Source organism: Notothenia rossii, assembly GCF_949606895.1.
Source record: "Notothenia rossii genome assembly, chromosome: 10".
Taxonomy (NCBI): domain Eukaryota; kingdom Metazoa; phylum Chordata; class Actinopteri; order Perciformes; family Nototheniidae; genus Notothenia; species Notothenia rossii.
In genome coordinates, this window is record NC_136908.1 from 55,170,878 (window position 1) to 55,192,230 (window position 21,353).

The 21,353-nt window shown below is 43.0% G+C and overlaps 4 protein-coding genes across 11 annotated transcripts in view; 2 read left to right on the forward strand and 2 right to left on the reverse strand.

Moving 5' to 3' along the window:
• Window positions 1-3,788: 3,788 nt before the first annotated feature.
• On the forward strand, window positions 3,789-8,708 carry slc5a8 (solute carrier family 5 member 8; the record flags this gene model as incomplete). Its single annotated transcript, XM_079655683.1, has 17 exons — window positions 3,789-4,299; window positions 4,555-4,674; window positions 5,057-5,122; window positions 5,230-5,281; window positions 5,402-5,469; window positions 5,560-5,598; window positions 5,885-6,000; window positions 6,347-6,487; window positions 6,620-6,749; window positions 6,907-6,995; window positions 7,177-7,286; window positions 7,376-7,443; window positions 7,534-7,620; window positions 7,901-8,109; window positions 8,235-8,338; window positions 8,421-8,509; window positions 8,589-8,708. Exons 1-17 carry the CDS (start codon window positions 4,066-4,068, stop codon window positions 8,706-8,708), a joined length of 1,842 nt encoding a protein of 613 aa, XP_079511809.1. The 5' UTR covers window positions 3,789-4,065.
• Window positions 8,709-8,982: 274 nt separating this feature from the next.
• lyrm5a (LYR motif containing 5a) lies at window positions 8,983-10,704 on the reverse strand. The gene is made up of 3 exons (XM_079654827.1): window positions 10,559-10,704; window positions 10,261-10,333; window positions 8,983-9,704 (listed from the first exon to the last, which is right to left on the reverse strand). Exons 2-3 carry the CDS (start codon window positions 10,303-10,305, stop codon window positions 9,480-9,482), a joined length of 270 nt encoding a protein of 89 aa, XP_079510953.1. The 5' UTR covers window positions 10,306-10,333; window positions 10,559-10,704; the 3' UTR covers window positions 8,983-9,479.
• A 20-nt stretch (window positions 10,705-10,724) lies between these two features.
• On the forward strand, window positions 10,725-16,031 carry dnai7 (dynein axonemal intermediate chain 7). Its single transcript, XM_079654826.1, has 17 exons — window positions 10,725-10,766; window positions 11,049-11,066; window positions 11,257-11,326; window positions 11,465-11,553; window positions 11,749-11,853; window positions 11,969-12,106; window positions 12,241-12,375; window positions 12,455-12,558; window positions 12,654-12,812; window positions 12,922-13,072; window positions 13,137-13,227; window positions 13,400-13,569; window positions 13,641-13,800; window positions 14,266-14,480; window positions 14,560-14,718; window positions 15,141-15,254; window positions 15,350-16,031. The coding sequence occupies exons 1-17, from the start codon at window positions 10,728-10,730 to the stop codon at window positions 15,623-15,625; spliced, it is 2,193 nt and encodes a 730-aa protein (XP_079510952.1). The 5' UTR covers window positions 10,725-10,727; the 3' UTR covers window positions 15,626-16,031.
• lrmp (lymphoid-restricted membrane protein) overlaps window positions 15,688-21,353 on the reverse strand; it is a 30,680-nt gene continuing 25,014 nt past the window's right edge. For 2 of the 8 annotated variants that reach the window (XM_079654819.1, XM_079654818.1), the window contains exons 31-40: window positions 20,900-21,034; window positions 20,664-20,817; window positions 20,451-20,491; window positions 20,259-20,327; window positions 19,809-19,867; window positions 19,482-19,580; window positions 18,564-18,692; window positions 17,671-17,697; window positions 17,016-17,170; window positions 15,688-16,686 (exon numbers count right to left, since the gene is read on the reverse strand). In XM_079654819.1, the coding sequence (XP_079510945.1) occupies window positions 16,544-16,686; window positions 17,016-17,170; window positions 17,671-17,697; window positions 18,564-18,692; window positions 19,482-19,580; window positions 19,809-19,867; window positions 20,259-20,327; window positions 20,451-20,491; window positions 20,664-20,817; window positions 20,900-21,034 (1,011 nt within the window). In that variant the 3' untranslated portion in view covers window positions 15,688-16,543. The remainder of the gene's footprint in view (window positions 16,687-17,015; window positions 17,171-17,670; window positions 17,698-18,563; window positions 18,693-19,481; window positions 19,581-19,808; window positions 19,868-20,258; window positions 20,328-20,450; window positions 20,492-20,663; window positions 20,818-20,899; window positions 21,035-21,353) is intronic. The other 6 variants (XM_079654821.1, XM_079654820.1, XM_079654823.1 and 3 more) reach the window with 6 other exon arrangements.

The window sequence follows — 21,353 nt, forward strand, 5'->3', positions numbered from 1 at the left end:
TTCGACACCGAGCAGGAACCCCACGCTACCGGCAAAGGCAGACCGTTTTCAGTCAGCGATGACCGAACGGGCCTATAAAGCCGCAGATTTGTTCGCCAGGGCACTCAACGTCTCCTCGCTGCTGACCGCCTACCAGGCGGAGCTCTGCGAAGACTTGTCGAGCAAACCTGAGCCTGCCGCGTGGGACGAGATCGCAGCGATCACGGACATTTGCCTCCGTGTGCAGCGCTGTGCAGTCCAAGCCACGGGCAAAGCACTGGGAATTATGGTGGTACAGGAGAGAGCCAGGTGGCTCGATCTGACGAACCTTCCAGACTGGGAAAAAGAGGATGTTCTGGACATGCCTATTGTTCCCGAGGGCATATTTGGCTCCGCTCTAGCTTCGATGCAGCTGAGATGCGAATCAAAAAAGAAGGAAGACGAGGCTCTCCAGCTCTGTCTCCCCCGAAGGGTCCAGCCGCCACCTTCAACGGTCCCGCGGCAGGCCTTCACTCAAGCTGCCTCAAGTCCTGCCCGGTTCAAGATACCGAAGCAGCAGAGACCACAGCCCGTCCCGGGTCCCCAGCCCAGGCACGAGGCGAGGCTGAGCTGGCCAAGAAGATCTCCGGTTCCGGCAGCTGCCGCTCAGGCACAGCCGACCCAGGTTTTCAGCCACCAGGCGAGGAAGAAGAAGCGGGCGGCCTGACAGCCTCCTCTCCTCTCCTCGACAAGAGAGCTGGAAGTTCCCTGTTCCCCAGCTCCAGAACACGTTCCAGTGTTAGATGCTCATGTGTTTTCGGGGTGCCATCATGCCCCCATCTTCCCGCCGCCTCGAGTCTTGCCAGAACGTCATCCTCAAGTTCGTGCCATAAGGGAAATGGACTTAACATCAAAGACAGCAAGTTCCGCTGCCTGTTTAAGTCACACAAACACATGTCATCATTATTGTTTCCTAATAAATCATTTTCCACTCTAGTTTCCAGGCTTGAAGCCAAGGGCGCAGTCAATAAAAATGAAAATAAAAACAATAAAAACAATAAACAGTCTGTCGTCTACCCCTCTTTTGAGAGCGGCTACGGCCTCTCTCAAAAGGCGGACATTAGACGGGATTGTGAAGGCAACACCGCCACTCGCATGCGCAGTGTCGGCCGGGGTTGTCAACCTGGGGTACCACCGTGTACAGACACAACTTGGGTTTTCAAGACAGTAACACGGGGCTACAGGCTCCAATTCGCTGTCACCCCCCCTCGCTTCTCGGGCATTCTGTATTCACAAGCCCGGGGAGAGTCGGCCCATATTCTATCTAGAGCAAGAGATTTTCTCGCTACTAGAAAAGAAGGCTATATCGATAATACCCGCCGAACAGAGTCAGAGCGGCTTTTTTTCCAAGTATTTCCTCGTTCCCCAACGGGGAGGGAACGGAATTCGGCCTATACTAGATTTGAGAGCTCTGAACAAATATCTCAAAAGATACAAATTCAGAATGCTCACTCACACATCTCTGTTGCGTCTCGTGCGCCAGAACGACTGGTTCACATCAGTCGACCTGAAAGATACGTATTTCCACATCCCAGTATATTACCCACACAGGAAATATCTGAGGTTCGCTTTTCAGGGTGTCTGTTACGAGTACAGAGTCCTTCCCTTCGGTCTGTCTCTCAGCCCGCGAGTGTTTGTACGGTGTACGGAAGCTGCAATAGCTCCGTTAAGAAAACAGGGTATTCGCTTGGCAACTTATCTGGACGACTGGCTGCTTCTCGCACAGTCGGAGCAAGAGGCTATTACGCAGACGAACGTCCTCGTAAAATACCTGCTCGATCTGGGTTTCGTAATAAACACAGAAAAGAGCATGTTGTCCCCAGCCCAGACTGTACTCTTCCTGGGCCTAAACCTGAATTCGGTGCCCTTTACAGCCCGCCTGTCAGCAGAAAGAGTGAAAGCCTTCAGTGCTTGCCTCGCTCATTTCCGGCTACGCAAATATGTTCTCTTCAGATCATGTCTGCGGTTACTGGGGCTCATGGCGTCAGCCATCCTGGTGGTACGACTGGGACGCTTACACATGAGGGAGTTTCAGCGCTGGGACCATCACTCTCCGCGCGTCATGGCACGCGGAGAGTGATAGTCACTATGAAATGCGTAATGGCACTGCGCCACTGGCTGCACCCGACTTTTCTAGTACGGGGCGTGCCTATGGGTGCTGTCCTATCGCGGAAGGTGGTCACCACAGACGCATGTCTGACGGGCTGGGGGGGTATATACAAAGGTCGACATGTGAGGGGTCTCTGGAGCAGAGACCTCCAACGGTCGCACATCAATTTGGAACTTTGTAGTGGGGGGGTAGTGTAGCGACCCTGTATAGGAGGCTGAGGGTGTCACTCAGGCATCCCCCGTCTCTTGGCCAATCACAGAGCTGCACAGGATGCTGGTCTAGGTGCGGGCCTGTGGTTGGGGGAGCGGACGGGGGAGGGCAGGGAGGTTGTGACGTAGACACTGGTATATATAGGTGTGTGTGTGGGAGATATAGTTGTGTAAGGTGGAAACCCCAAGCTGTACCTGTACCTGTACCTGTATTCCTCTAAGCTAATAAGAGTTATTAAAGCCTAATAACTTGCAGCCCGTTTCCGACTCCATATGTGAACGTTACAATATGTATAAAAGTGAAATCTGAAAATAAATATTTTATTCAAAAAAAATTGCTGAACTGAATCAAAAATAATATTCAACCTGAGAAATTATTTCAAATACTTATTTTTATTTTGAATACATCATAGTATTTTTCAAAGTTCAGGATAAAAATAAATTGCATTTTTTTGAATGATCAAAACTTATGACCCCGAAATACCTCCATAGAAATAAACGTATCCTCGTAAGCATGGGTCAGCATTTTCATCAATATATTATAGGTCTCATATAAAACATGTCTCTGAAGTGTTTGGCTTCAAATACCAAACAGACCATGCATTGCAGCATCCCATAATCCCCTCTGTTTCAGCCCTGTTTCAAAAGTGCTGATTCTGTGTCTGTTAATATAGATGAAAATAAGGTGCCACTCCCCACGCCCCTCTGAGAGATATTTGTTTGAAAAAAACACAATGAAAAAAACGTTATGACATCATAAAGTGGCCAAAATCTGATAAGCTAATTTTCTGACAGGTTTTAAATAAATGGATCAGGACAAAAAGAGAGGGGATCTTTCTTCCTGAAACTTTCAGAATCTCTTTACACAGAGGGGACACATGTTTATATATCAACAACATGAAAAAGTGGATTTTGCATAATAGGTGACCTTTAACACTAAGACGGGTTAAATGCAGAATGTACATTTCCCCTAATTATAGTATTAGAGGGGAAATGTGAAAAAAAACTTCACACATTGTACTGAAAAAGACGGCCAAACGTTATCACGCACAATGGACAAATCCCATTGGCTTTTTGTCGAGGGAACAAGATGCTAACTTCCTACAAAAATACGGCATCACTGCTATACTCTATGACGTCATAACTTAAAGAAGAATAAAGAAAACCTTAGTAGTCACGTTTCATTTCAAGCAAAGTCTGAAACTGAGAGGAGGAAGAAGTGTTTGTCCTGAAGACTTTCACAAAGTCACAATAGAAATATATGTGTAACAAATTTGGGAATATGATTTGATACGGTTCTGCTTCTCCTTATCTGTCAACTCAACATGTACCTGTCTGGAATGCTCACATTTGTCCTCTCTCTCTATGACACACACACACACACACACACACACACCACACACACCACACACACCACACACACCACACACACACCACACACACACCACACACACACCACACACACACACACACACACACACACACACACACACACACACACACACACACACACACACACACACACACACACACACACACACACACACACACACACACACTCGACAGGTTTCGGTCTCTGGTCCTGCTCTCAGCACAGTGGTGAGTGAGAAGGTGATGTATCAGGACCATTCATCCAAAGAGGATCTGTTTTACTTCAGTGGAAAACAAGTGGGAGAGTTGGAATAACTTTCTTAAAAGTTGTATTTCTAGTTTTAGACATCCACCAAAATGTCAGGGGACTCAGTGGTCGTTGGCTCCTTTGTGGCCGCAGACTATTTGGTGTTTGCTCTCATGCTCCTTGTGTCTGCGGCCGTCGGGGTCTACTATGCCTGGACGGACAAGGGCCAGCAGAGCTCCGGGGACTTCCTAATGGGTGGCCGGAGACTGACGGCCCTGCCCGTCTCCCTGTCCCTCACCGCCAGCTTCATGTCAGCCATAACTGTGCTGTCCAACCCTGCCGAGGTAAGGTCACTGCAGAATCCCATGGGACTCATTTAAAAATATCCCCCACAAAAGTAATACAGTGTCTGTTTTATTCTGTAGGAAAAACTATTCTCAACACAAGAACACATAGCAATCTTTGAACTGAAAACGTGTTTATCTTCAAACAATATTACACATAGCCACATCAAAATGAAGCAGACGAAAGTATGAAAGGATAGATCAGAGAAATGGAAACAATCACATATAAGATACACATTTTTCTCCTCCCTCTAGGTGTACCGCTATGGAGCCAATATTGGATTTTATGCTCTTTCCTATATATTTACAATGGTGGTCACATCCGAGGTCTTCCTCCCAGTCTTTTACAAGCTGGCCATCACCAGTACATATGAAGTGAGTGTTGTTTGGTTTTTTAGCTGTTCTATTTACAACATCCTGGAATATGTTGGTTCATCTGTAATATATTGGAAAATCTTACCCCGATATTTAACTGCTATTGTCTCACACTAGAGAGCACATCCTGGTTGTAGTCTGAGGTTATTACGGCTCCTATAAATATGTTGAAATATAGATTTGGACCAAATTATAGGATGCGCAATATTTGTGAAAGGCAAATTATGTATTGAATACCATTCTGAATGAAGTATTGTGGTGCTTCTGAGGTGTCGCAGCATACAAATAGTATTTGTCCTAATCGGGTACAATATTTTTTATTATAATACTGTATATACTAGTATTGTCTGTTCTTTTTTTGTCTATGTCATGTATCTGCAAGTATCTGGAGCTGCGTTTCAACAGAGCAACCCGTCTGCTGGGAACTTTCCTCTTCATCATTCAGACCGTGAGTAAGAAGTCAACATACTGTATAATGACGGGCCTTTGAGCTCTCAGGGTGAAACACCAAATCTGATACCCGGGAGTCATTTGTGTCTTTATCGTTTCTCTCAGATCCTCTACACTGGAATCGTCATCTATGCCCCAGCTCTTGCTTTAAACCAAGGTATGTTGGTTTCAGTCCACATTGGTCAGATTCCTGAAACATTCCTCGATGAGGGCACTTAATGCTGCTTGGTTTTGCTCACTTGAGTATGTCTGAAAGCCTCCCCCCCCCTCTCTGCAGTGACTGGGATAGATCTGTGGGGTGCTGTTGTTTCCACAGGTGTGGTCTGTACCTTTTACTGCACAATGGTATGTAAATCAAATGATGTGCACAACATTAAAATGTCATAAACATCTTATTTTCTATGACATCACTGAGTTTTTCGTAATCATTCTTAGGGCGGTCTGAAGGCGGTGGTTTGGACCGATGTGTTTCAGGTAGGCCTCTGGATGAAAAAACAACATAATGAGGGGTTGGTATGGTTCAGGCATTACTGTGAATGTCTCATACCTTTTTGTGGTTGCCGGTGACAACGCTGTTCACCAGCAGCTGACCAGTAGACCACCACAGCAATGACTAATCTCCACCTATACAACACAATATTACATAGTGGATGCATTTATTCAAAACACCAACATAACACACTGGTGAAATTAGTGTGACTCCTGGGATAGAAAACAGGGATGATTTTCCTAAAATAATGGAAAATGTCTCCCCCAACAGCTTGGTGTCATGGTTGCAGGCTTCCTGTCTGTCATCGTCCGGTCCGTGGTCGTACAGGGGGGAGTCCTCCCCATCATTTCAGATTCACAACAAGGAGGGAGACTCAACTTTTGGGAGTGAGTATGTGTCAGTATTTAAGTGTGGTAATAGATTAACCACTCAATAAAAGAGGTATTCCAACTATAAGAACTACATATATTGTACTTGCAACGCTTAAACATCTAAACCCCATGTTTTGTCTAAATCAGAGGCTGCATCCTCTTAAGTCGTTGCATTAATGAATTTAAAAGAGACTAAAGGTACTGGTAAACTACCAATTAATTGTTTGATAGTGTTCTAGCGATCTTCCTCGACCTCTAAAGTCTTTAAATGTCACATGACCTAGTAAATGTGTGTTTCTCAGTGGGGTATGATTCACGTTTCACTTAAGTTTAAACAAACCATTTTTTACTGTTTCACTAGCTTTGACACAAGCCCTCTGAGGAGACACACTTTCTGGACCATAACCTTTGGAGGGGCATTTGTGTGGGTCAGCATCTATGGGATCAACCAGGCCCAGGTCCAGAGATACATCTCCTGCAAGAGCCTCACACATGCAAGACTGTGAGTACTGTTTTACTGGGAGATACATTGAACTGCTCTTCAAACCAATCAGGCAGGGACTATTGCGCTGTAAAAGAGACAACATACGTTTTTATATGTTTCTGTTCGTGGGTTTTTCCATTATTTTTCCAGATCTCTGTACATCAACCTGCTGGGCCTCTGGTTTATCTTGCTGTGCTCAGTGTTTGCAGGAATGTGTCTCTTCTCAGTCTATAAGAACTGTGACCCATGGACCGCTGGATTGGTTTCTGCTCCAGATCAGGTACCATGTACTGAGGCTGAGATATTCTGATGAATGTCTTGAACAGAAAATACAGAGATAGCTGTACAATTAAAGAAAGAAAATAACCCAAATTGTGTCAAAATCTTCCCACTGACTCACATTACACAATGCACTTCTGTAATCCCTTCCTCTGCAGTTGATGCCTTATTTGGTGATGGACATCCTGCGAGACTACCCTGGCCTTCCTGGTCTGTTTGTTGCAGCTGTATATAGTGGATCTCTGAGGTTAATACAGTAAATATATCATTTTAGATAACTTTAATCAGCATTTCAGTTTGTTCACTACTATAAAGTGTGGTTGTACTGATAACAAGTTGGTGTTTTTCCATCCATACACGCAAGGAATGTGTTTGATTGTTCTTTTTTTATTAAACTGTGGGTCATTTTGGTGCTTTATCAACCCCAGCACAGTGTCTTCCAGCATCAATGCACTGGCTGCAGTGACAGTAGAGGACCTGATCAAACCCTACACTGACATGTCTGAGAAACATCTGTCCTGGATCTCAAAAGGGCTGAGTGAGTGGATCATCTCATGTACAGCAATTGAGAAGAGTTGTTGAATGGTTAACATCTCAAATGTTTCCCTCATGTTGTCCCTGTTGCAGATATCATGTTTGGGATTGTATGCATTGGAATGGCCGGACTGGCTTCAGTCATGGGAGGGATCCTGGAGGTGGAGTAGATGTGCTTTGGAGGCTTTGGGAGAAGAAAGGTTATGATTTATAATAGCAATGACTTAATCGACATGTGCTTCTTTATACAGGCAGTCATCAGTATATTTGGCATCCTTGGGGGTCCTCTGCTTGGCGTGTTTACATTGGGTATTCTCTGTCCATTTGCTAACTCCAAAGTAAGTCCACATCAAAGTGAATTAAGAAACAAATCAGATAATAGAAAAATACTTAATAAATAATTAACCCTTTAAATATTAGGGCTTTAAGAGCATATTGACACTGTAAATTATGGAGTTTTTTTTATACAAATCTATGATTGTTTGTATTACCCATAGAGGTATTATCCAATGATAGCACATTCATGCGTACCACCCCTTAAAACATCTATAACCATCTTATGCCTGCTCTTTCGAAAGATACATTTTTCTTATATTATGTGATGAAAATGTATTTTAGGGAGCGTTGTCAGGTCTTGTGTCAGGGTTGGTTGTGTCTCTGTGGCTGGGCATCGGAGCCCAGATATACCCCCCGCCCCCTGAGATGAGCCGACCTCTGTCCCTGACCACTGAGGGCTGTAACTTCAGCACCACAGGCCACTTCAACTGGACCTCCACTGCTCCGCCAACACAGTCCACCCCCATCACCACAGTCCCAGTAGATGGCAAGTGAGTGTGTAATTAGATGGTAGAAGTATATTTGCCCTATTTAGTGTCGTCACTTAGCTAAGAGTAATGGTTACCTAAAAAGATATAAGATGTCACCCCTTGTTAACTGTTTGGTCCCCCTACAGGCCTGTGCTGGCAGATAACTGGTACTCTCTGTCCTACCTTTACTTCAGTCCCATTGGAACCATCATAGTTATCAGTGTGGGATTGTTAGTCAGCCTTATGACAGGTAAACAATATAGAATTAGTTTAATAATTTACATTTTTCTTAATAAAGTACTGTTTTTGATGTGCTGTGTTTGTTATTTCAGGAGGTAGGAAGCTGAAAGTGGAATCCAGGCTTACATTAATGAAAGAAGACACAACTGTGTATCACCTATTCAAGTTTTTTAAAGACAGAGTAAGTGCTGCAGCAGTGGATCAAAAACAAAGGCTATGAACTAATAACTAATCATTTATGCTCTTCCCTTTTTCTATAGGTCACGAGCCAATCAGAAAATATTGAAATGACGGGGGACAGAGATAAAAAAATTGGTAGCAGTAATCCTGCTTTCTGTGACGTTGAGCTGGACTTAACAAAAAGCAGCATTCCAACATAAAATTCAACATGTGTTTTTACACATGTATGAGTGTATGTGTATTTGTTATGCGTTTTAAAATCTGGTATCTGTTAGAATACAAAATAAATACAGGAAAATCTAGGCTGTTTTATGGCTCTTCATTGAGTTAATAGACCAACGTGCAATGACTCATGAGTTTGGAAATCTTGGCTGACTTCTTCCATTTTTATATAAAGGATTTTTGCTGTATCCTGAGTTACTGATAGAAAATAAATATATTTATAAATAAAATCTGATACAAGCAAAGACAGTGAAGAATTGTATAATATTTATTATGACACAAGGCATCACTGTTGTAGAACCCTGCTTGACTTTTATCCAATAGTGCATTGGTACATAGTCATGTACATTTACTCATACAAAAAGATTGACTATGTATTTACAAATATATATACACTGAGAATACATTGTACAATATGATTCAGTCAGTCTGATACCTAGACTTCAAGCTGTTTTGAAATGGAAAACCTATGATATAAACATATACAGTATTCACGATTCAAAACATTGGCATTTAACGAACTTGACTTCACTTGGAAATACAAAAAATAAAAGCACATTCTGTAAAAGCTTAATTAATGATCCCTTTCTGCCATTAAATAGATGGACGGGCAACAGGGTTTATTACATTTCTGCAGAGTAATGTGAGCTTGATCTTATTTTTAAAGGCGCGTTTGGGAAAATGCAAAGCTTTGCATTATTTGATACATTTAATATAAACTGTACTTTACGAAGAATAATCCGGAGCTTCTATGTGTCTGATTTTTTTTCTGGATCAAAATACCTCTTCTTCATAGCTCGATATTTCCTGAGGAAATACAGAGCCTCCAGTTCCTTGATGACAAAGTCCCCTCTGGCCACCAGCTTCTGGATCTTTTCAGGGTCCATCTCGTCCTTATTCTTCATGAAAGCTGACTTCAGGCGCCCTCTGAAGTAAGCTGCTCCCTGGGGGTAGTCTCGGCCAAGATACAGCAGCTGTTGGAGGATGAGAAACACAAACACATGAAGAACACAACCAAAACATGTGACTTAATGAGTGGTGTAAAGTAACTAGGTTGATTTACTCAATTCATGTTCTTAAGTAAAGTACAATTTTAAAAGGTACTTGTACTTTACTTGAGTTGAGTTTTTAATTTCTACTTTGTACTTCTACTCCACTACAATTCAGAGGTACATTGTGCTCCACTACATTTGTTTAATACCTTTGGTTACTTTGCAGATTTTGGTTAATGATATGAAATACAGCTGGAGGAACATTCACAAGCTACCCAGCAGCATACAAGGTAATAAAAACTAGCTGCACCTTTACCAGGTTTCATTACACTTAAATGCATCAATAATTATATTATCTGGATAATTCATACTTTTACTTTTGCTACTTAAAGTTTATTTTGATGCCAAAGTAACTTTTGGGATGTTTTGACTTGTACTTGTAACAGAATATTCATACACTCTAGTACTTCTACTTTTAGTTAAGTACAAGAGTTGAGTACTTTTTCCACCTCTGGTTTGAATGACTTCCTTCACTTACAGTCTTGTAGAGCTTGATAACTTGCTCTTTTAAATGGTTGGCCATGTCAGAGCCAAGGTGCCCTGTAGCACTTCTGAAACGAGAAGAAAAATACAAATTACGTTAACTGAGATGAAAATGCGAAAGAAACAGTCAAACTATTTAAATAGCTCGAACCCTAAAGGTAAATAGTTGCCAACATGCCACTCTGGATTTAGCTAGCTTACGTTACAGCTAGCTTGTTAGTTAGCATTCAACACATACTACAGTAATAACAGACTCTGCAAACGACCATATTAAATAGCGCATTCATATTTACCCGTCTTGTTCAGTTGTAGTGTTTTACTAAAGCGGGTCTACATTTAAGAGACTTTTGCTTTTCTTTGTCCTTCCTGTTACTAGAGTAAAGCTCACTGTGGGCACAGTCGTATGTCGTTACGTTGTGTCGTAAAGAAAAATAGATAAACTACGCATGCGTGCACGTTTCTATGGTTACCTGGACGCTTGAGAGCTTTACTTTCAGCATGGTGAGTTTTTACAAAGTTTTCGATTAAATAATCCCCGGTTGGTCTTAAACCTTGTCATGTTCAAATAGTTTTACCAACATGAACTACTATTTTGTTACAAAATATTGACAGTAAGGATAAAAGCCTAGTAATAGGATAGTAAATAAATACACTGTGTTGCTTTCGAGTTAGCATTAGCAGGAAATACTTTCAACTGCTTGTATTTCTTTTCCGGTTTTTCCCATGTGCCTTGTTAAAACAATTCTCTAACTTTCTCTTTATGTTCTTTCATGTGAGTGATAGCCACCCAAGAAAGGAAAGGTATGAGAATGTCAGTCAGCACATTACAAATTCTACATTCATCTGCTTACCATAGAGTTGGTTGTATGCAGACAGCCACACCATCTCGCTTTTGCAGTATTTTGTCACTAACTAACTTGTAGGTCCACCTTCACCTCAGTAATATAAACTTTTTTCTACACACTGATTTGTAATATTTTTCTATTCAAAGGGAAAGCTGACCAAAGCCCAGAAGGCGACGCAGCAGCAAGAGGATGAGGAGAGGAGACTGCAAGAGGAAGGTAATCCTAAATGATGAGGAATTAAAATCTGAAAGAAACTGACGAAAAGCAGTCTTTTTATTCATTTGTTTGAGCTTCGACCATGCACTGTTTAGCAATCAAAGTAAGTGTCCGTACCCATGTGCTTTTGCTCTATAGGGGAAGCCAAGCTGCAGGTAGAAAAAGAAGAGCAGGAAAGATTGGAAGGAGAGAGGAAGAAGAAGGTGCTAGAAAAGCTTGAACTTAAGGTAAGGCCAATCATCATGATCACTTGCAATGATGTATATAATCTGACTCTTTTTCCTTGTGAGGATACATTCAGCCTCAAACAGACCCTACTGACTAAAGAGCAGAACTGTTAACACCGCGATAGACAACTCTTGAAATACACAGTAGTACATGTACAGTTGTGTTGAGTTTTCATGGGTGTTTTTTGCTGACAGGACCAAGAGCGCAGAGAGGGTGAGCTGAACGAACTCCACCATCTGCTGGAGGAGAATCACACTGCAGTAACCACATGGAAAACAGATGCTGAGGAGAAAGCCAAGGTCTTGTGTGTTCCTGATTCATACACAAGCATAGAAAACGACTGACTGAATAAATACAAATAATATATCCAATGAATAGATCTCCTATATTAACAAATATGTTGTTTGTGTCCAGTGGGATAGATACCTGCACTGTGATGGCAGCCCAGACCCAGCAGTGCAGAAGGATGTTAACACATACATCAGCTTATGGAGAGAAGACCCCGGGGTCAACATCAAACTCGTGCTCAAGCAATGTACTCTGGCTCTAAAGGTCTGAATGTCACGCACTCGGATGATGAATCAATGATGATTAAAATGTACAGTGTCCAGGACCACTGCTAGCCTCATCACAACACCATTACTACTGTGTTTCTGCCTTAAACGGATTCATTTCGTCCCTTACAGCTGGCTGAGGAGCTTGAAGGTCTGATCAGAGACAACACAGATCCAAAAGAGGGCCTGAAGTACCAGGAGGGGTTCATACTCCTGCAGGAGCTGATCCATCATAAACACCTCCTCACCACTGATGAGATCCTCCAGGTACACACATCATAGCTGGACTTACACACTGTGATGCAATTGCTTACTTTAATAAAGGTCATTTTCTTCCTGTTCTTAGACGGCCGGTGCGAATATCGACACCGAGACGGGCAACATGCAGACTGTGGTCAAAGACGACAATATTACTCTGTGTCTCTGGGCCAACCTCAAGAAGAACTCGAGGTCTGTGAAGGACGCGGTGACAATAGAAGAGAAGAGCGAACATTCAGATTTATTATCCTTTAGTATCTAGTATTTGTCTTTCTTTCTCAATTCAGGTTCAAAGGTTTACATTTTGAGGAGGCGGGCCTTGGCTTTGAGCTTCCCAAACAGCTGGCTGTGAGCAACATCGCTGTGCGGATCCTCCACACACGTTATGACCATCTGTCCACACTGGCTAGGATGGCTGACCTCAGAATAAACACCCCCCTCCCCAGGTATGTACCCCTAATAACTTATACTACAGCTAATACTCGAACAGTAATGCTGGTAATACCTGTTATTTTTGCTCTCTCTTCTTCTCTCACCTCATCTGTTTGCTCCCAGGTCTCTCGCAGGTGGTGAGGAGATTCCAGCAGAGATACCCGAGCAGGGGGAGACAAAGAGAGAGGGGGGGGCGGTGGAAGACATTGAGGCACAGCAGCAGCAGACAGTGGATGAGGAGGTGCAGTCCATCCAAGGCCATGAAGGGAGGAAGGTAAGAAGCTGGGTGAATAGATTCAATGTGATGTTTGTGTTCTTATTGTGTGTGTTTCTCTCAGAGTGCAGCCAGTGTACAGTCGAGGAAAAGCAGCCCCCAGCCCCCAGAAGGCCGTGGGAGCCGGATCGAGACACAGATGGAGGCGCTCGGGGGTAAGATGCCCAGCCTGACGCTTCCAAATGTAAACAAAAAGAAAGCCACATCACACAGGACCTAAACCTGCTGTCACTCAAAAATGATTGACATGTCTAGAAACCACATTTACAATATAAATGTTTTCTAGTCTGGTCTGGTCTACATAACTCTTGTTTTTTGTCTCTACAGCTGAGGGGGAATCGACGTCTCCCCTAGGGCAGCGGACCGTGATGGACAGCAGCGAATGTTTCCAGGCGGTGGACTTATTGCAGTACACACCTCTGGGGGGGGTCTTCTACTATAACGTGTTTCACCTCCCGCCACAAGCCCACCAGGTTAACGGCTGGGAAATCAGACAGGTGAATAGAAAAGGGGTTTCAGTGCTTGGTACTCACACCATGCCCAGCAGCTAATGCTCATGTTTCTCTAGCTGTTGGATAAAGGGCTGCAGGTGTTCCCCTATCCCGAGGAGAAGTCTCACTCAGAGGAAACTGAAGCGGTTACCTGCCCTCCTGTTGGGGTGTCCGTGACTCTGCCCGACTTTGTTGTCTTTCTGGAAACTCCTGAAGTGGCTCGCTGGGATTCTGCAGGTAGGTCAGGCAACAACACGTGCTACATGATTCTCTCCTGCATAGAAAGGAGATTCATAACCGGGCAAATATTTGTTATATTTCTGGGTGACTGAAATGTTAGGTTTAATAAGATGTGCTTATTTCTATACATTTCTGCAACATAAATGGATAAAGCCAGGTTAAAATTATTTTTGATGACATTTCAGATTTTTTTCATCTCTTTGAATTATTCAATGAATCATTAAAAATAAAAACTCACTGCACTTTAAATGTGTAGTAAAATGACAGGAAGACATTACAGTTGAACAGGGTCAAACAATGTAACTAATAAATATCACCATGAAACCTTCCAAGTTACTTAAAGACTTTTTGTATTAGACTTGTTTTGACCTTAAGTTTAAATATGTAATAACATTTTTTTTTTAATGTACAAGTGTGTTTTTTTTAACGTTTTCATGAGCATTTACATTTTTTGTTATCCAGGGAAGCAGTGGAGGATGGACGGTATCACTGAAGTGTCTTATGAGGAGGCAGAGGCCAAAATCTCCTTCAAAATGGACTCCTTCCAGGCCTTTGTGCTGATGCAGGAAACGTATGCCAACCTTCCCTTCCTCAGCTGGGAGCTCAGGCCGCTGGGCCAGGACTCTGCTCTTTTCACCGTCAACGGGGCGCTCATCGACCTCAGCATCACGATCCAGGTGAGAGACAGAAAAGTATTGTATGTAAATCCCAGAAGAAAGGATCTTCAGCATGACTGATCTCTGTGTGGACCAACAGGGTGATCAGTGCAGGCTGCAGTCAGACCAGGAGAGAGGTCTCTCTCACCTCAAAGGGAAGTGGATGAGTGGCCCCGCCCTGCAGAGAGCCATGCTCAACGCAGGGATCAACATCTTTGTGAACGAGTACACGGACAAATACGTCAGCAGCTGCGGCAAGGTCTGCATCTCATCTGGTTTTTCTTAAAAAGGAACAAGATTAAAGAGTTTTGCTTTGATCGCCATTCATTCTGTGTAAATGCACAAAGCAGTGTGGCAGCACAGTTTCTACCATGTATCCACATAAAGTAAAAGTAGGAGATGACAGGATATCTCTACAAACAGGTATGTTTACCATGTTTTTGTTAGTTTGTAGTATGCTAACATTTGCTATGCTGCGGATGATGTAAGATGGTGATTATGTATTCATAAGCCAAAGAATTAAAGAAATTCTGCCTGGAGCAATCACAATGAAAACCATATACCTATCATAAATTAGGTCAAATAGAACGACCATTTTAAAGAACGATTCAGTTATTTTTACTGATAATACTTCACTAGATTACAGTTCTAAATGTGCTGCGTGGTTTCTCTCCTCTTCAGGACCCACTCACAGAACATGCTGCCTACGAACAGATGGCCCTCTTCACCTCTGCCTGCGCTTTCTCGTGGAGCAAGTGGAATGCCAAATGTGGAGCGGAGCATCTGCTCATGCAGGTACTCTCTCTCAAACAGATACAGCTTAATCAATTTAGCATTCTGATCTTTTCCCAAAGCAAACCTTACTTATTGAATTCCCTCTCCTCTGTCAGGTGTGTGAGCACTGGGGCCCTGACTCTGTGCCTAAGGGCTCCTGGAGCCTCTACCTGCTGGGGGCACAGCGGAGTCAGAAGCTGGAAATCACAGAGCAGAGTGAGGCTTTCTCTCCGGACCTCTATCCTGGGGGCGAGTTCCACTCCACCTTCATCCACATGCTCCAGGACGACATGAGCCCTGAAGGTGTAGCGAAGCCCAGAGGCTCCAGCTGTCTGTTTGTGGACACAGTGCAGAGCCTGCTCTGTGCCACCAGACCACTCATGTATTCATAACCTGTGTGGACCTTTTTAAAATGAATACATGTATAAAATGGATGCACATAAGAACACACATCTTCTATTGTAGAATTTGCTACTTTATTTGTGTGCAAAGTTTCACGCATCTTCTTTGGAACATACAAAAGAAAATTAACTTGAAAACGGTGACAACCACAGCAAGAGGAAGATGAAATTAAAAACCTTTTGTGTAAAGACTGTAACAATGTATAATTATAACTTAATAACAAAAATATATATTCACATATCCCCACTCAAAACTAAGACACTCATACATAGACTTCAAACATTTAAAAACACTTAAACTAAAGTTTAATGACCAGTGCTTATTGACTTAAAGTTATAAAATGTCCTCATCATTTCATCAAAAAGGCGGAGAGTCGCCCTTTTTCCTTAAGTGCATGCACTGTTTAAAAAGCCTTGTGGCACAATAAGAGCCATAGTCCATGATGTGCATCAATGGAAACGGCACAGCGGCCCATTGTATGACTGTGTGACATGATTGGCGTTCGTTGTAGCTCAGATGACTGGTCAAGCCTGATTTGAAAGACTGTATTGGGTCTGGGACGATAGGAGAACTGCATCATGATGTGTTCAGGATGTTGAGCAGCCAACTCTAACAGGAGATTTGGTTTTCCCCACCTGTAACTGCTTCTTCTCTTCAAACACAGACAAATGCACACAAAGACTAACTAACTGAGCAAACGTGACATGATGCATAAATCCTCCATAGGGTTAAGTATCCCCTGGGGCCTGGCCTGTTGATGAGAGTCTTGTGTTGGGAGTCTTCAGGCACCAGTAAACATACCAACAGCCTCTGGGTTTAGGTACACTGCACTACATCGCCAACCAAGTGCCTGGATCATTTCTGCAGAGGTTGAAGGGCGTAACAACATCCATCCCGAGTCTCAAGGGTTAGACGGGGGGCTGTCCGTTATGACGGAGCCCCGTGTAGGGCCACAGTAACTGCTGGATGGTCATCCAGGAGTCCCCGGTCCCCACAGGGGCGGCATCAACCGCTGGCTGCATCACCAGGCTGGCCAGCAGCGCCAGGAGACCTGCAGATGAACCATGAGTAAACAAGTACAAAGCATGAGACGCAAGTATCTCTGTGCTGTACTGAAGAAAAGCTGTGTTTGCTTAATGTTCAACCAAGGTATTTTTCTTTAACCCTCTCTGCTCTGATTGGTTAGCTGGCCGGCTCTGTTGTGATTATTCAACTGCTAGGGCGTCGTAAAAAAAAAAAAAACTCCTATCAATACAACAATTTGTTTAGTGTTTCAAATCAGTTGAAAGTGGGTCCTTAAATTCCAAGGTTGTAAAATACAAGTCTGTTTTGTGTAAAATAGTCATCTTACAATAAGTACTACAGACAAACCGAGCGTACCTGCTAGCACCACCACCATGGCCAACCAGAGCCAGAGCCCCCGGCCACTCCTGGCTACTGCGGCTGCTGCGGCCGACCGGGAAGAGGTGACGCTGTGGGACAGAGACTGGACCATTCCTGGGTCAGTGGAAGTGGGGCTAGGGGAGGGGGTCGGACTGGACAACGAAAGAACAACAAGTTACCACATGATGGATACAAAAATGAAGCATGAGTGAAAAATGGTTAGAGATAAAGCAAGAGAGTGATTTATTTACCACAAATGACTCAAGGAAGGGAATACAACCTATGACTCATTTCTGGTAACTAATTCCATCGATGGCAGGCTGCGAATGTTGGCGTCAATGCTGCATTTGACCACGATGTCTCAAACAGTGTCAAAGATGAAGACCCATTCACATCATTAGCATAATGAAAAGGCTGTCAGAAGCTCAGTTAATGGCGGTTGGCATGGAGGTGGATTTGAGCATCAGCTGTTAAGGCAAAGGCAGCGGACAATTATAGCCTGGAATCTGTCAACAGTAAGAGTGCTGCTTCAAATCATTTTCCAGCCGTCGAGAGTTTCAGTTCGAGGCTGTAATTAGCCTTTGATTGGCCTTTGGCATGCATTTCTTTTTTTGGGGACAGAGATAAAATCCTCTCCTCCCTTCACACTTACAGCATCACAAACAGCTCATCCTGACTCCTGAGCAATGTGGAGAGGAGGAAAAGAGGAAAGGACAGTTCAGAACAGCACATCATTCGCTTGCACAAAACACTCATTTGCAGCAGAAAAATAAAGTAGTGTTTCACATAAAATGTTAGAGAAAGACAAAATAAGCCGGGTAAAGATGAGTTAGTTCTTAGTAAGATGCAAATCAGAGCTTGAGATCCTTGCATGAAACGCAGATCATAAAATCACTTATCACATGGACATACACTGATCTCAAGACAGTCAACAGCTGAAAGAAATGCTTCATGTCAGGCCTTTTGCTAGCAGGTACGCTCTGTTAACATGATTAAAAGCAGCGGAGCAACTGGAGCAAAGGAGAAGCTAATCCAGCACAGACCCATTTAATGAAAGAGTTTCATCGCTTAGGAGGTTCCATATAACCACAACCTTCTCTAACTTTGTTTCTATTTGTAACACAGTGATTATCTCATTAAATGATGCAGAATTTGCTGCTTGCTATCGATAGTAGAGAATTGTTATTACAAAGCAAATCTCTAATTAATTAGCAAGTAATTGTGTTGAACAATCTTAGTATTAGCATTAGCAGTGCTAACTCTCAGAAAAGCTATAGCTTGCAACCATCCGAGTGCAACTTTGACAGAAGATGTAAATGTGTGACTGATGTCAAAACGATTTTTTTTATGTCAATCTTTGATAATAAATCTTCTTTCATGGGTGTATTTGCATTTAAGATATTTTAGAAAATATTCAGTTTGCAGCTACTGGAACCTCGTTACAGCTAAATGATTATCTCTCCCAACTTTGCAGCAAGCCTGTTAGCTTTGCTGGCAGAAAGAGGTGCTGCAGTAGGCCAGTGGTGGGTATTTGGTTGGACTAACGTCTTGAGGGGCAGAATGAGGGAGGTGAGTTTGATCCCCAGCTCACTGAGGCTGGACCTCCTCCTCTCTGCCACCGGCTCCTCCTTCTGCTCTTCCTCCACCTGGCAGTCGGTGTTGTCGTAGGCCGTCCTGTGGGCACGCGTGGGTCAGGCATTCACAAACACACGGCTCGGTTGCACATTCAAATACAACCACACAGATCCTGTATGTATGTACATGCACTTTTCATGCGTATGCAGCCAAAATAAATTCATTGCATAACATTCTGCGTATTGCAATGAGAACCCTGCACACAATGCATGCCCAGCAATAATATCATGAACCCACAAAGCAATTTTACAACCTTTCAGATATTTGGAGAGCATTACATGTCCTTCAGTCGTTTCATCTAAGCATACATTTTTGCTTAGCTAGTCAAATACAGAAAATGCTACTCTTCTCGTCCAAACATTTGAAAGCTTCATGATTCTAATGGAAAAAGTCAAAGTCCACATAGTCTCAAACGTTACATCTTACAAAAAAAGGAAATGTGCTAGATTTGGAAAAAATACCCCAAAAAGATATTCGCTTCTGACAAACACTTCCCCATGCGAGGAGGGACCAGATGCATGTAAGATGGAAGCTGTGGTGCGATTATATCTTTAGATTTCTCCTTTTCTCAAAAATAAACAGGTTCATCATTTCCTTTGCAATATTACAGCCAACATGTATCACTGTGGCTAAATATATTTGCAAATTGAAATGTTGTCTTTTAAAGTTTTAGGTTTCTTATTTCATTGATTGAGATCAAATACTTAATATTGTTCAACCAAACGGTAATGTCACACCAGAAAGCTGCCATCTTTAAGCATCTGGGGCCACTGTAAAAACGTAGCGAGACACAGCCAGCGCGGCACCCTTCTCATTGGCATGTCTTACCCCTTCATCAAGAGAGAAGGTTCTTCAGTTTCAACCCAGGCCGCAGAGCTAACAAAGCGCTTTAGTGGGGGACGCGCTGAGCTCTTCCCGCCCACATTCCTGGAAACCATCGTTATCACATAGGGGAATAACAACAACAACAACCCTCATGTCATGGTACAGCGCTCTTTGGTTGACTGAGGAACACAGCCAGTAACTTCCTGCACACCAGAAACTATACTGGGGTGTTTTAAAGGGCAGAGTTATTTCACAGACTTAATCTAGTTAATTTCACTCTACATATTACAATCCAGACAGATTTAAACCCACACACACACGGACACCTACCATGGGGATCGTCTGGTCAGTCGCTCCGTCTCATTCTCTGAGCAGTCTTGTGTTTTGGACTGTGGTGGGAAAACAATTTCAGTCATTATTCATCAAAACAAAAACGCTTGTTTGCACGATATGAACCATAACTTCACCATATTCTGCATGTAAGTGGCATTGAAAGCTATCCTAATCCAATGAAAATGTAAGTGTTAAAACCTTATGTTTATTAAGGTTAGATGTTAGGTATCTAATCATGGAGGAAGTACTCAATGCGTTTATAAAAATATACACTTTTGGGATCATTTTCTAAACCCTACATTGCCCCTAGGAGCAATTGGCATTATCTCAAGCAGGAGGCCAGCTAACTAGTGCATCATGGATGTATCTTTGTATATAAGTGCAAAAAGCCAAAACCCAGGACAATACCTATGGCATGCTACATGATCTGAAAGCGACAGTCCTCACCATGTCAAACTGCATGTTGCCTCCACCAGAGCGAGGGATGGCTGCTATGCTGACCCGCCGGGTTGATGACTGTGGTGGAAAAAGGGAAACAAAAGGCACTACTTTCTTAACACAATCATGAATATTTCTTACAACTTTAGTCCCGAGTAAAGGACAATGATGTGTTCATATATTGTATAAACCGTAGCTGACCTTGTAGTACTGTGTCGGCTGCTTCTTGCCACGGAAATCATCTAGAAAGAGGAACAGTTGGGGTATTTTGTATACATGCGTGTTCCATCACTGAGAATATGTTCACATATCGATACCTCAATTGTACATACACATACAGAGCTGATATGAAATCATCACTGTATTGATTGTATATTATGCTTCACGTGTGTTTCCATGTGCATTTCCTCTTACCTTTACCCCTTTCCGTTTGTGAACCAAACGACCTCTCGTTCTGCATGAGCGCCTCTCTCAGCTCCAGCAGCTCGGCGTGCTCCTTGGTGTACATCCTCCTCAGATTCTCCACGTGTTGGATCATCACCTCCACAGCCTTACCGATACGACTCTCCTGGAGTTCACAAATCACATTGAAAATCACCAGCCTGTACACTTTGTTGTTGGCACAGGAAAATAAATGGTGTAATTTAAACCTGGTGAATAGCTCCTAGCATCTCAGAGCGACTGGACACCCTGCTCATGGACTGGATGAGGATTTCCAGGTTCTTCTGGAGCCGCTGGATGATCTCTATGGACTGGTTGTCGTCCTCACACAGAGGAGTCAGAGCCTGGGACAGGAAGGAAAGAGGACGAAGTTGCCGGAAAACACGAGGTAAGCTAAGGACAAATCATGACTGCACCTGACAAGACAGGGTCAATTATTTTTCAAAGAAGAATTTGCACTCATTCTCACAAACCCACACCTCATTCAGTTTTAGGTTATTTAAATTATCGTTATACATCTAAGGATACAAGACCAATTCCATCCATTAAAGTGTGATACTTTCAAGATTCAGGCAACTCTTTTTTTTAACAGCCAAAAATGACTGTAGATTAAAACCACTGAAGATAATTAGTATCAAATCAATCTTGTGCAGGTTCAAATCC

What these genes read in the sequence shown, in the direction of transcription:
- dnai7 (XM_079654826.1), top strand. Translation starts at nt 10,728, where the DNA reads ATGGTTACCTGGACGCTTGAGAGCTTTACTTTCAGCATG. An exon ending in ACAGATGGAGGCGCTCGGGG is followed by an intron (nt 13,228 to 13,399) that starts GTAAGATGCCCA and finishes TTGTCTCTACAG; the next exon opens with CTGAGGGGGAATCGACGTCT. An exon ending in ACGTCAGCAGCTGCGGCAAG is followed by an intron (nt 14,719 to 15,140) that starts GTCTGCATCTCA and finishes TCTCCTCTTCAG; the next exon opens with GACCCACTCACAGAACATGC.
- lyrm5a (XM_079654827.1), bottom strand. Translation starts at nt 10,305, where the DNA reads ATGGCCAACCATTTAAAAGAGCAAGTTATCAAGCTCTACAAGACT. An exon ending in TTATCAAGCTCTACAAGACT is followed by an intron (nt 9,705 to 10,260) that starts GTAAGTGAAGGA and finishes ATCCTCCAACAG; the next exon opens with CTGCTGTATCTTGGCCGAGA.